This window comes from Herpailurus yagouaroundi, unplaced genomic scaffold, assembly GCF_014898765.1.
Source record: "Herpailurus yagouaroundi ecotype Mexico unplaced genomic scaffold, PumYag 185, whole genome shotgun sequence".
In the NCBI taxonomy this organism is placed as follows: Eukaryota; Metazoa; Chordata; class Mammalia; order Carnivora; family Felidae; genus Herpailurus; species Herpailurus yagouaroundi.
In genome coordinates, this window is record NW_024412416.1 from 5,501,344 (window position 1) to 5,511,584 (window position 10,241).

General features: G+C 50.1%; 1 protein-coding gene across 1 annotated transcript; it reads right to left on the minus strand.

Moving 5' to 3' along the window:
* Positions 1–6,140: 6,140 nt before the first annotated feature.
* HDDC3 (HD domain containing 3) lies at positions 6,141–7,784 on the minus strand. Its single transcript, XM_040493616.1, has 4 exons — positions 7,632–7,784; positions 7,265–7,320; positions 6,914–7,154; positions 6,141–6,600 (listed from the first exon to the last, which is right to left on the minus strand). The coding sequence occupies exons 1-4, from the start codon at positions 7,741–7,743 to the stop codon at positions 6,470–6,472; spliced, it is 540 nt and encodes a 179-aa protein (XP_040349550.1). The 5' UTR covers positions 7,744–7,784; the 3' UTR covers positions 6,141–6,469.
* Positions 7,785–10,241: the final 2,457 nt, after the last annotated feature.

Here is a 10,241-nt window from a genome sequence, read left to right on the forward strand (position 1 = left end):
AGGAAAAAGCCGATTCCTGGGCACAATCTACTGAAGTAATTTCTGGGATGGCAGTCAAAGGATCTACTTTTTTAACAAGCTTCCAGGTGATTCTTTTGCACACATAATTTAGAAATGGGCCTGTGATTTTAAGGCACGCAGCCACCCTTTACCACCACGTGCTGGCACTGAGGCCTCAGTTCTGAGGGTTGTAATCATCATTAGAATCCGGATGTGACACAGAAGCAACTCAACCACCGGAAATAGCATTCTGTTCCTCCCGGGAACCCTCCATGCACTTAGAACTTAAAATACAAAGTTCTAGCCCATTTCCACGAAGAGAGGACTGTATGCCCAGTTGGAACCATGGAAGGGAGACTGAAACTAAGAACCCAGTCCTCCCATGCAGGTTGAGGCAGGCGCAGGTGGTGCTCTGATTCAGCTTGCCTAGGAGGTGGGCACAGAGAGAGAAACCTGTAGAAAGAGCGACCTCTCTAACCTCCGAGTTCACCTGCCTACCCCACGGTCACCGAGGTCAGCTAACTGCACTCATGTGCTCGCAGAGGGGGGAAATCCCAGTCTGGGTAGCAGGATGGAAGCTTACCATCCAAAATAGAGCACCCTGAAAAACATGTTTGTTTTTCACTGGCAAAAATACGTACAAATAACAAATACCTCAAGGGCGAGAACAGGCAATGGAGGAGGAGACCAGATCCTTCAAACCAATTTTACATAAAGTCCGCGGGAAATAATTCAGATCTTAACAGTTACCCGGCCCAAGTGCGTCTGCGAAGAGTCTCTGTCCATTATGGGGCCTGACCTTGCACCTTCCTAACCGAGAGTAAACCTGATCTGAAAGTCCACTCTGGGCACAGGAAACCCTAGGGGTTGGAGACGAAGGCTTCCCAGCGTTTGGAATGTGACAGAGTTGAAGACTGAAAACACAGCACCGAGTATGGAAGCCTCGAGAAGCTCTCTCAGTGCAGGAGGAAACAGTGACAGTGACAGTCCCTGTCAGCCTGCCTGGGGACTTGCACTCAAACCGGAGGAGTGAGTGCACCTACATCTGCCTCCTCAACTCCTAATACCTACGAATGGCAAGTGAGATATTTACAATGCCAAAGCATAGAGTAAAATGAGAGGAACTCTCCTTTGACCAAGAATGGAGAGAACAGCTACAGGCCTGAGCAGACGGGAAGCTCGCAGCTCGAGACAAAGCCCAGCAAAGGGCAGCAGCACTGGCGCAGACAGGGCACCAAGACTAACCCAGGAAGGCCAGAACCAGGCTGAGCAAAGAGCAGAGGAAAGCAAAGCAGAGGCTGCCAGCGAAACATGACAAAATAGAAGCGACCCCAAACAGTGCTTTATGGAAATACAGTCTACCTATGGGATAAACACTGGATTCTGTGCAAGTGGTATGGAGACTTTTGTGGATTTGGAAAACAGAACTAAGGAATCTACTTGACCACACCACAGAGATAAAAGGAAAACCTAAAAGAGAGGTTAAGAAAGATGGCAGATAGGGGCGCCTGGGTGGCTCAGTTGGTAAGCGTCTGACTTCAGCTCAGGTCATGATCTCACGGTTCCTGAGTTTGAGCCCCGCATCAGGCTCTGTGCTGCCAGCTCAGAGCCTGGAGCCTGCTTCAGATCCTCTGTCTCCCTCTCTCTGTGCCTCCCCCATTCTCTCTCTCTCTCAAAAACAAATTAAAAAAAAAAAAAAAAGAAATATGGCAGATAGATTTAGAAGCATTACCACAATGTTTAGTAGCTCTTTTAGGAGAGACTAGTGAATAGGGAAGAGGAAGCCTTCAAAAGGAAAGTGGAGGCACTCTTCAGAAACGAAGAAAGACAGGTGTGCATCCTTGTGGTGAAAGTACTCACCCAAGTTCCAAGAAAGGTACATTAAAAAAAAAAAAAATCCTCACCTATGTATATTGCAAATAAATCCCTAAAAATCAACCAGATTTTTAGGAAAGAAACTCCATAAGGAAAGACTATCAGATGACAGCAGACAGTTAGCAACAGTGAACAGGGTACCTGAAGACCAGGAAATAGTACATTCACACTTAGAGAACATAACCACTAACTCTGGATTTGGTATTAGCTACACTGTCATTCAGAGTGAGGGGGAAATGACATTTCAAACATCCAAAGGCTGAGAGTTTGCAGTGTGCAAAACTTCGGTGGAAGAAAAAAGGTGTACTTGGGGAGAAAAAAATCCAGGGTGCATCAACCAAGGTGGGGTATACCTAATAAGCACTGGCTATAAATTATAATATAGCTTAAAAAGAGCCAGAATGAGAATTCTAGATAGCAATAATGTTAAGTGTTATTCCAGGGGTCCTTGTTCAGAAGAAATGTAAGCACACCTCAAGATTCACACGCACAAAGGAATTTTTGAGGATGAGGATGTTCACTGGAGCATTACATGGTGTAGTGAAAAGCTGAAAACAAAACTTAATTGTCTATCAGAAAGGGGAATGCATAAATAGAATACTGTCCATTCATATGGCGAAATACTATAAAGTAGTTCAAAGGAATGAGCTAAACACTTATGAGCATCAACATGATACATCTCATGAGCACTGCTAAAGGAAAAGAAAGTTACAGGGGTGCCTGGCTGGCTTAGTTGGCAGAGCATGCGACTCTGGGTCTCGGGATTGTGAGTTCGAGCCCAGCGCTGGGTACAGGGATTGCTTAAAAAAAAAAAAAAAAAGTTTACAGAGTGATATATACTTAAGATAAAATACTCCAAGTACTGTAAGGACAGTCTTTTCAACAAATGGTGTTGGAAAAATTGGATAGCCACATACCAAAGAATGAAGTTGGAAGCTTATCTTACACCATATACAAAAATTAAAATGGATCAAAGGCCCAAATGTAACAGCTAAAACTATAAAACTCTTAGAAGAAAATAGGAGGAAATCTTAATGAGGAATCTGGCAGTGATTTCTTAGGACACCAAAAGCACAGGCAATAATCCTTCTGGAAAAGATTCACACCACTCTAGATGCCATTAAGAACATGCAAGGTTCACGGGAAGAAAGCAAAATATCAACATTAACAGGATTCCAACTGGGAAATACTGATGCCAAACTCTTGGATGACTTTGAGAGGGTCAAGACTTCCGTGGAGGAAGTCACTGCAGACGCGGTGGAAACAACAGCAAAAGAACTAGGATCAGAAGTGGAGCCTGAAGATGGGCCTGAGTCGTCACTGCAATCTCAGGATCAAACGTGACTGGGCGAGGAGGAGTTGTTTCCTGTGGATAAGCAAAGAAAGTGGTTTCTTGAGATGGAATTTACTAGTGCAATGCCGTGACGACTGTTGAAATGACAACAAAGGATTGGCAATATTACTTAAATCTGGGTTGACTCCCATTTTAAAAGTACTACTGTGGGTAAAATGCTATCACACAGCATTGTCCTCTACAGAGAAATCATTAGCAGGGTCAGCGCGGCAAACTTCACTGTCTTATTTTAAGAAACTGCCGCAGCCACCCCACCTTCAGCAACCAACACCCTGGTCAGCAGCCATCAAGACGGATACTTCACCAGCAAAAAGATTATGACTCACTGAGGGCTCAGATGATGGTTAGCATTTTTTTTTGGCAATAAAGTATTTTAAAACTAAGGTACATATACTATTTTCTAAGAGACCTAATGCTGTTGCACACTTAATATGCTGCAGTATAATGTAAACCTAACTTGTATATGCACTGGGAAACCAGAAAGTACATTTGACTCGCTTTATTGTGATATTCTCTTTATTGTCGTGGTCTGCAACAGAACCCACGATGTCTTCAAGGTATGCCCGTAATTTCAAATGGCTCAGGGGAAAAAGTTCCTTATTCTGTACTTCGAACTTTGAAGTTTCTGGTTGTTTAAAAATACATATTTAACAGATTAAAAAAACAGATACCTACTACATCGGCTCAAATCAAACATCTAGGGAGGCCTTGGACTCATCATCCATCCAGCCCCACTAGCCACTTCAGACCTGATCTTTACCATGTCCAGTAGTTGGAGCTGATCTCAGTGTGGTCACTTTTGTCTGGTTAAAAAGGCCGGGGGCAGAGACTGGGCCCTGCCCCCCCCCCCCCCGTAGGGCCCAGTAGGGGGCGTCTGGCTGGCTCAGTCAGCAGAGCAAGACTCTTGATTTTGGCATGGTGAGTTCCAGCCCCATGTTGGGTGTAGGGATTACTTAAAAATAGGGGCGCCTGGGTGGCGCAGTCGGTTAAGCGCCCGACTTCAGCCAGGTCACGATCTCGCGGTCCGTGAGTTCGAGCCCCGCTTCAGGCTCTGGGCTGATGAGCCTGTTTCCGATTCTGTGTCTCCCTCTCTCTCTGCCCCTCCCCCGTTCATGCTCTGTCTCTCTCTGTCCCAAAAATAAATGTTGAAAAAAATAAAAATAAAAATAAAAATAAATAAGTAAATAAACTTAAAAAAAAATTTAAAGTCCCAGTAGTGTGGCAAAAAGAGAGGGGATTGTGGTCTTCTGTTACTGTCTCTCTATTTGATCGTTAACAAGTCTTCTCACCTCCCTGAGCCTTGCACTTTGTCTCTGCGAAAGGAGAACAGTATCCCTACCCTTCACTGTCTCATGTGGTTATTATAAAGAACAGATGAAGTAACCCAAGTGAAAAGGTGTTTTTGTAAAACAGCAAGCACCTTGTGACAATTTACCCCTGCATTCAGTAGGGTGATTTTTATTGTCCTGAAGCCTTAATTTTAGGTCACTTAAAAACTGTAGATTTATTACATATGTGTGTGTGTATATATGTGTGTGTGTATAAAGTTTAAGGGAATAAAATTTTTAAAAATCCTGTAATCCTACCCCCCAAACTAATTTATTAAAAAACTAAAACCAAAATTCTCCAAAACATACCACACCCCAGTCTGCCTTAAGAGGATTACATTGAACTCTGCTGATCTGTTTACTTGGGATGGTCCTGAAACTCGATTCCTTTATACTTTTTAAAAAAATGTTTATTAAAAAAAATTTTTTTTAAACATTTATTTTTGAGACAGAGAGAGACAGAGCATGAACGGGGGAGGGGCAGAGAGAGAGGGAGACACAGAATGGGAAGCAGGCTCCAGGCTCTGAGCCATCAACCCAGAGCCGGACGCGGGGCTCGAACTCACTGACCGCGAGATCGTGACCTGAGCTTAAGTCGGACGCTCAACGGATTGAGCCACCCAGGCGCCCCTAAAAATTTTTTTTTAATATTTATTTTTGAGAGAGACAGAGTGAGAGCAGGGGAGGGGCAGAGAGAGGGAAACACAGAATCCGAGTCAGGCTCCAGGCTCTGAGCTGTCGAACTCGGGGCTCGAACTCAAAAACCGTGAGATCATGACCTGAGCGGAAGTGGGAAGCTCAACTGACTGCGCCACCAGGCGCCCCAATAAACTCCTTTCCTTTTAAAGGCCACCTTGTTGCCCTTCACCATTGTCCCCCCGACAGACACTGCGATGGGCGTTCGTTGGGTACGTAACCATCGTGGTCTAGCACGAAATGGCCTTTGACCTAACAACGATTTCCTCACCTCCCAGGCGTACCCTTTCCGAGGGGCCAATAAGCCCCAGCTGCTCAGCAGTGACCAAAAACCCTTCACCGGAAGACCTCTGCCCGCGGCGCCACGAAGCGGCCCGCCCCCTATCCTAAACTCCGCCCACCCCAGGGCTCCCGGGCTGGGCCGCCCCGACCACTTCCGGAGGTGCCCGGAAGTCCATGTCACTTAGCAACCCAGGGCACTGGCAGAAGGCTAGCGCTGAGACCTGGGATGGGCTGCGGTCTGGGACCCGCAGTCCCCCACCGGTCCTGTCATATCGCTTCTGGGGTCTCTCCAGGGCTTAGCAAGAGCAGCCAGTAAGCAGGTGGCATTCCTTTCCAAAACGTCAGTCATCCCGTCCCGTTTTCTTAAGGAGGACGACGACTACCATTTTTTGAGCGCCTATGTGTCAGGCTCCATCTGAGACGTCACATAATCTAACCCTAATAATTACACAGCCTGTCTCACTGTTAAGGAAACCAGGCTCAGAGGGGTTGAGGCGCTCAACCTGAGGAACCTTTCCCCGGGGGACACACAATTGGAACCCTGCCATGCTGAATCCCGCATCCCAGTTCCCCATTCAGGAGGTTGGGGAAGGAGCAGCAAGAACTTAAAACTTTACCCAAAATGTTTTATTTTCCATAATGACTTATGCGTGTTTATATAAGCCCAAGTCCCGGGGGGGGAGGGGGCAGGGTTTTGGCCCATGCAAAATAGCAAAGAGACCCAAGGAGAAGGGGCAGTAAATGCGTTAGAAATGGATGAGCTGCATCTGATTTCCTCAATCCAGGGCTCAGCTTACTTGGCAGGAAACATTGAGAGATATCTGGGCTGAATAAATCAGGGAGTGAGATCCAGAGGCACCAAAAGGTTGGAATATGATTCCTTTCTGGCCGGAGGAGGCTGAAGTCTGGGCCACCTGGTAGCTGCAAGCACTGCTCAGAGTGTCAGCCCCCGCTCCTTAAACAACTGCTTTAGAGCCTCTTCCAGCTGTCGGTTTGTTCCCTGAAGCCCCTTCACCACTTGCGCTGCCCACTCGAAGTATTCCTGGACTCGATGTTCAGACCATCCTGCATGAGAACGGACAGAAAACTGCTCATAGGACATCCAGGACAGTATTGGATTTTGCCCACTTCCTGGAGGGCATGGTGCACGGCCATGAGATGAGTGCCTGATGGGATCTGTCCACAGCACTTGCCCTGGGCCCAGTTACTGTTATTGCTACGGTGTGAAAGGAGACCAGAGACCAGAGTGGTCTAGTATTAGCTTGGGGAGTCAACAAGAAAGCCCAGGCTCTTTTCTTTCCAGGGGAACTGACCAACCTGTGCCTGGGGAAGGTGGGCGTCCCTCCCTTCCCCCCCAGGGCAGGTGGGGGGAGCGTACCCTCTGGGGTGCAGCGATTCAGGTCCCTCAGATTGTACAGCTTGTCTGCCAGCTTCACCAGTTTAGCCCCGGGACTGCTGTGGGGAGCCTGCTCCACCTGCAGCCGCTTCCTCTCCAGCTTGGGCAGAGTCTTGTCATCTGTTACCTCCTCCACCAGGCGCCGCACTTGTGCCCCGAAGTGCAGCTCCACCTCATCCAGGGTGGTGTCTGTGTCCTCCACTGTGTCATGGAGCAGCGCTGCCTGGGGACAGGCTTCCACTTAGCCCTGCGGCTCCAGCCAAGGGGTGCTCAGGGCTGAATGGGGCCCCTGATCCCCACCCTAGCTCCTAGTGGAGGAACGACGAGAGTTACCTGTAACACCACAATGTCAGTAACTCCCGCCTCATGGGTCAGGATCCGAGCCACACCTGACGGGGCAAAGCAGGAAGTCAGAACTGAGGGAGTCCCAGGCTGCGTGTTGTGGATTCTGTAGAGCCAGATGTGGCTTCTCACTAGCCAGATGACCTTGGGCAAGTCCTTTACTCTCTTTGGGTGTCAACTGTGCAGAGGAACAGTGATGCCTACCGCCCCGGGTTGTTGTGAGGCTTAAACACGAAAGGTGCCTGGCACAAAGCCTGGTACAGAGCAGGTGCTCAATGAGGTGTAGGCCCTCCGCGTTCCCGTCCCGGTCCCCACCCCCTAGACGCCGCTGCGGCTGCTCCCGAGGCGGTGCGCCCACCGATAGGGTGGTTGATGTAGGGTGTCCCTTCGGGGTCCTTGCGCCGCTGCAGTCGGTGCTTGCGAGCTGCGAAGTCGGCAGCCTCCACTAGCTGCGTGGCCTCGGAGCCCATCGCCGGGGTGGGGCAGGCGACTGAGGTCCCCAGAGCCCCTGGAGCCCGGGACGGAGCGTTCACAGCGCCCCCTGGCGCCTCGGAGGCCGGGGGGGGGGCGGTTCTGGCTCACTGGTTCTCTGCAGCTGATACCCTGGCGGAGAGAGTAAGGGAGTTTGGGAGCTGCCCTCAGCATCGCAGCCCCTGGCGCAGGCGCTCTCCGAAGGTGCAGGAAGAACATGGCGGGGCTCCCTGGGAGGCCACAGTCTCGGGGAAGGAGGAAGACAAACAAGAAATAAGACAGTGTCCTCACAGTGTGCCACATCCAGGGCTGGAAGACATAGGGGGTTTTGGTACCTTGGAGGAAGGGCGTTCACCTAGCCTCTGTGGTCAAAGACAGCCTCTCCCAGGAGGATCCTCTCCTCCCATGAAAAGACAACCTTCAATCTGTCAATGCTCTGAAAATTCTCAAAGTGGTCCCAAAGTGGTTTTCCCTGCAGGGATGGGACTGGTTGCTATGGGCATGGGAGCCTCACCTTTGGGCCTGATCTTCTGGAAATTGGAGCCTACACTAGAAGCCTGCCCAGTAGACTCACAGGCCGCAGTGATGTTTCTGCAAGAACTGTCTTCTTTGTTCTCAGGTGCCTGGACAAAATGTTTGCATTTCTTTCTTGTGCCATAAGTGTTCCTGCTTCAGTCCCCAGGCACCTGCTGTGGGCCCCTCGGGTGATAACTGTTGTCTTGCTGTTCTGGGAGCATGGCATTGTCAGGCCTCAGTAGGCCCTAGGATAACACTTAACACTGCTGGCTGCTGGCCATCAGCCTCCTAGAGAAATCCCCTGTCACAGCAGATGGTATCTATGAGGTTTAAGGGGCAAGAGAGACCCGGAGACCCTGAAAGAGCTTCTCCTGTGCACTGGGACTGGCTAGTTGTGAGGTACAGTTCTCCAATCAGACTGGTAGCTTTTGTGCCTTTGGCTGGTCGCTGGGGCAGATGAGGGCTCAAGGGAAAAGTTAATGGAAGGACTTGCCCTTGTTTTTCAGCTAGTCTTGGTGGTTGTCATGATGCAGAAGTTAGGGAGGAAAGCTCCAGAGCTGTCACTGAGGTCCCTGGGGCCTGAAATGGAACGATCATTATTCCCAAGGCTTCCACAACAGCCTGGGAGGTGAGAGTGCGTAGACAGAAACGCTTGTCTGTTCGTCAGGCTCATGGCTCAGCTTCTCTCTCATGCTTGCTTCTGCCTTCTGGTCTTCTGAGGCATTCCCCCTTCAGCTCAGAAAACCTTAGGCAGCTTGGAGACACAGTCCCCATGTTTTCCATCAGAAGATAGAAACTCAGTCCCTTTCATCTCTCTCTAGAGGTTGGTGACAGAGAAGCTTCAGGTTTGTATTAATGGTGCCCAGGGGCCTTGTGGTTTTGATTTTTATTTCCTTACTGTCTGCAGCCATGGCTTAGAAAGAGAGATGTCGGGGTTCCCACCGCCAGGACCGAGGTGGAGGTGACCGCGCATGGACTTTCAGAGGAGGCTGGGCCTTTTGCTCACAGCCCTCAGCGCGGGGCTACTGTTGCTTTTCAGCTGGGTGACGCTTGCTCAGCCCATCTCTCTTTCAGGTACAGCGCTCTCCTCTCCCCTCTGCGCGTGCCCCTCTTCAGATCCCCTATCATTTCAGCAGGGGGCGGGCTGCCCTGGGGAGCTTGTGGGGAGAAAGGAATCTGCGCTTTTGAGAACGGTCCTTTTCACTCTCCAGAGGGGTCGAAGTGGGGTGTGGACAGACCATTCTTGCCCGTCTCCAGCCCCCTTGCTCCTCCCTTCAGCACTGGCCCACCACCCCCACTTGTGCCAGACTAGCTGGGATGCTGATGGCCGCCACTACCCCGGTTTTTTCTGTCCTCGGCTGTCGGATACCCCGGAGGAAGCTTACTGCTGTCACCTGCAGGCTGCAGGGGGCTCCTGCTGCACCCGGGCTGAATTTGAGGCCTTGTACCAGGTCAACCTGTCCGCCCTTCCGCCCCCACCCCTCCTCAGGTGAGAACACCAGCCCCAGAGCCACTGGGATCCAGACAGGGTGTTCCAGCATCCGGGGCTCTGTTTTTAAATTCTGGGGCGGAAGGCTTAGTACAGACTAGTGGAGGGGCCGACTTCGAACAGAAAATCGCGTGAATGCATGATTACAAACAGTTTTGTGGAGGAAGTTCAGGAGGCTGTGTAAGCGGGTAACAGGGAGCCACTGCATGCATAGAGGGGCTGGGGCGGGGTGGGACAGGTGTCTAGACTAAGAGGATTTTGTAGTCCGAGGATTACACCCGTTATGGGTGGGGTTTTCAATCCTGAATCCGTCCATGAATGGTTTCACGGCACCTGCGAGCCCTCTGAATTTCTAGTTAGGAATTCTATATTTATCTGGGGAGAGGGGTGTCCCGAGCTTTCTCCGGACTCTAAGGGGCTCAGTAACCCAAAGGCTGCAGCAGTGAGCGCGCGGCTGGGGCCAGCACCTTGATACTCTCGCCTCTCCCACAG

Coding starts and splice junctions, on each gene's coding strand:
- HDDC3 (XM_040493616.1), bottom strand. CDS start 7,743: ATGGGCTCCGAGGCCACGCAGCTAGTGGAGGCTGCCGACTTCGCAGCT. Junction 7,321..7,631: donor CTACATCAACCACCCTATCG/GTGGGCGCACCG, acceptor TTGCCCCGTCAG/GTGTGGCTCGGATCCTGACC. Junction 6,601..6,913: donor GAATCGCTGCACCCCAGAGG/GTACGCTCCCCC, acceptor GTTCTCATGCAG/GATGGTCTGAACATCGAGTC.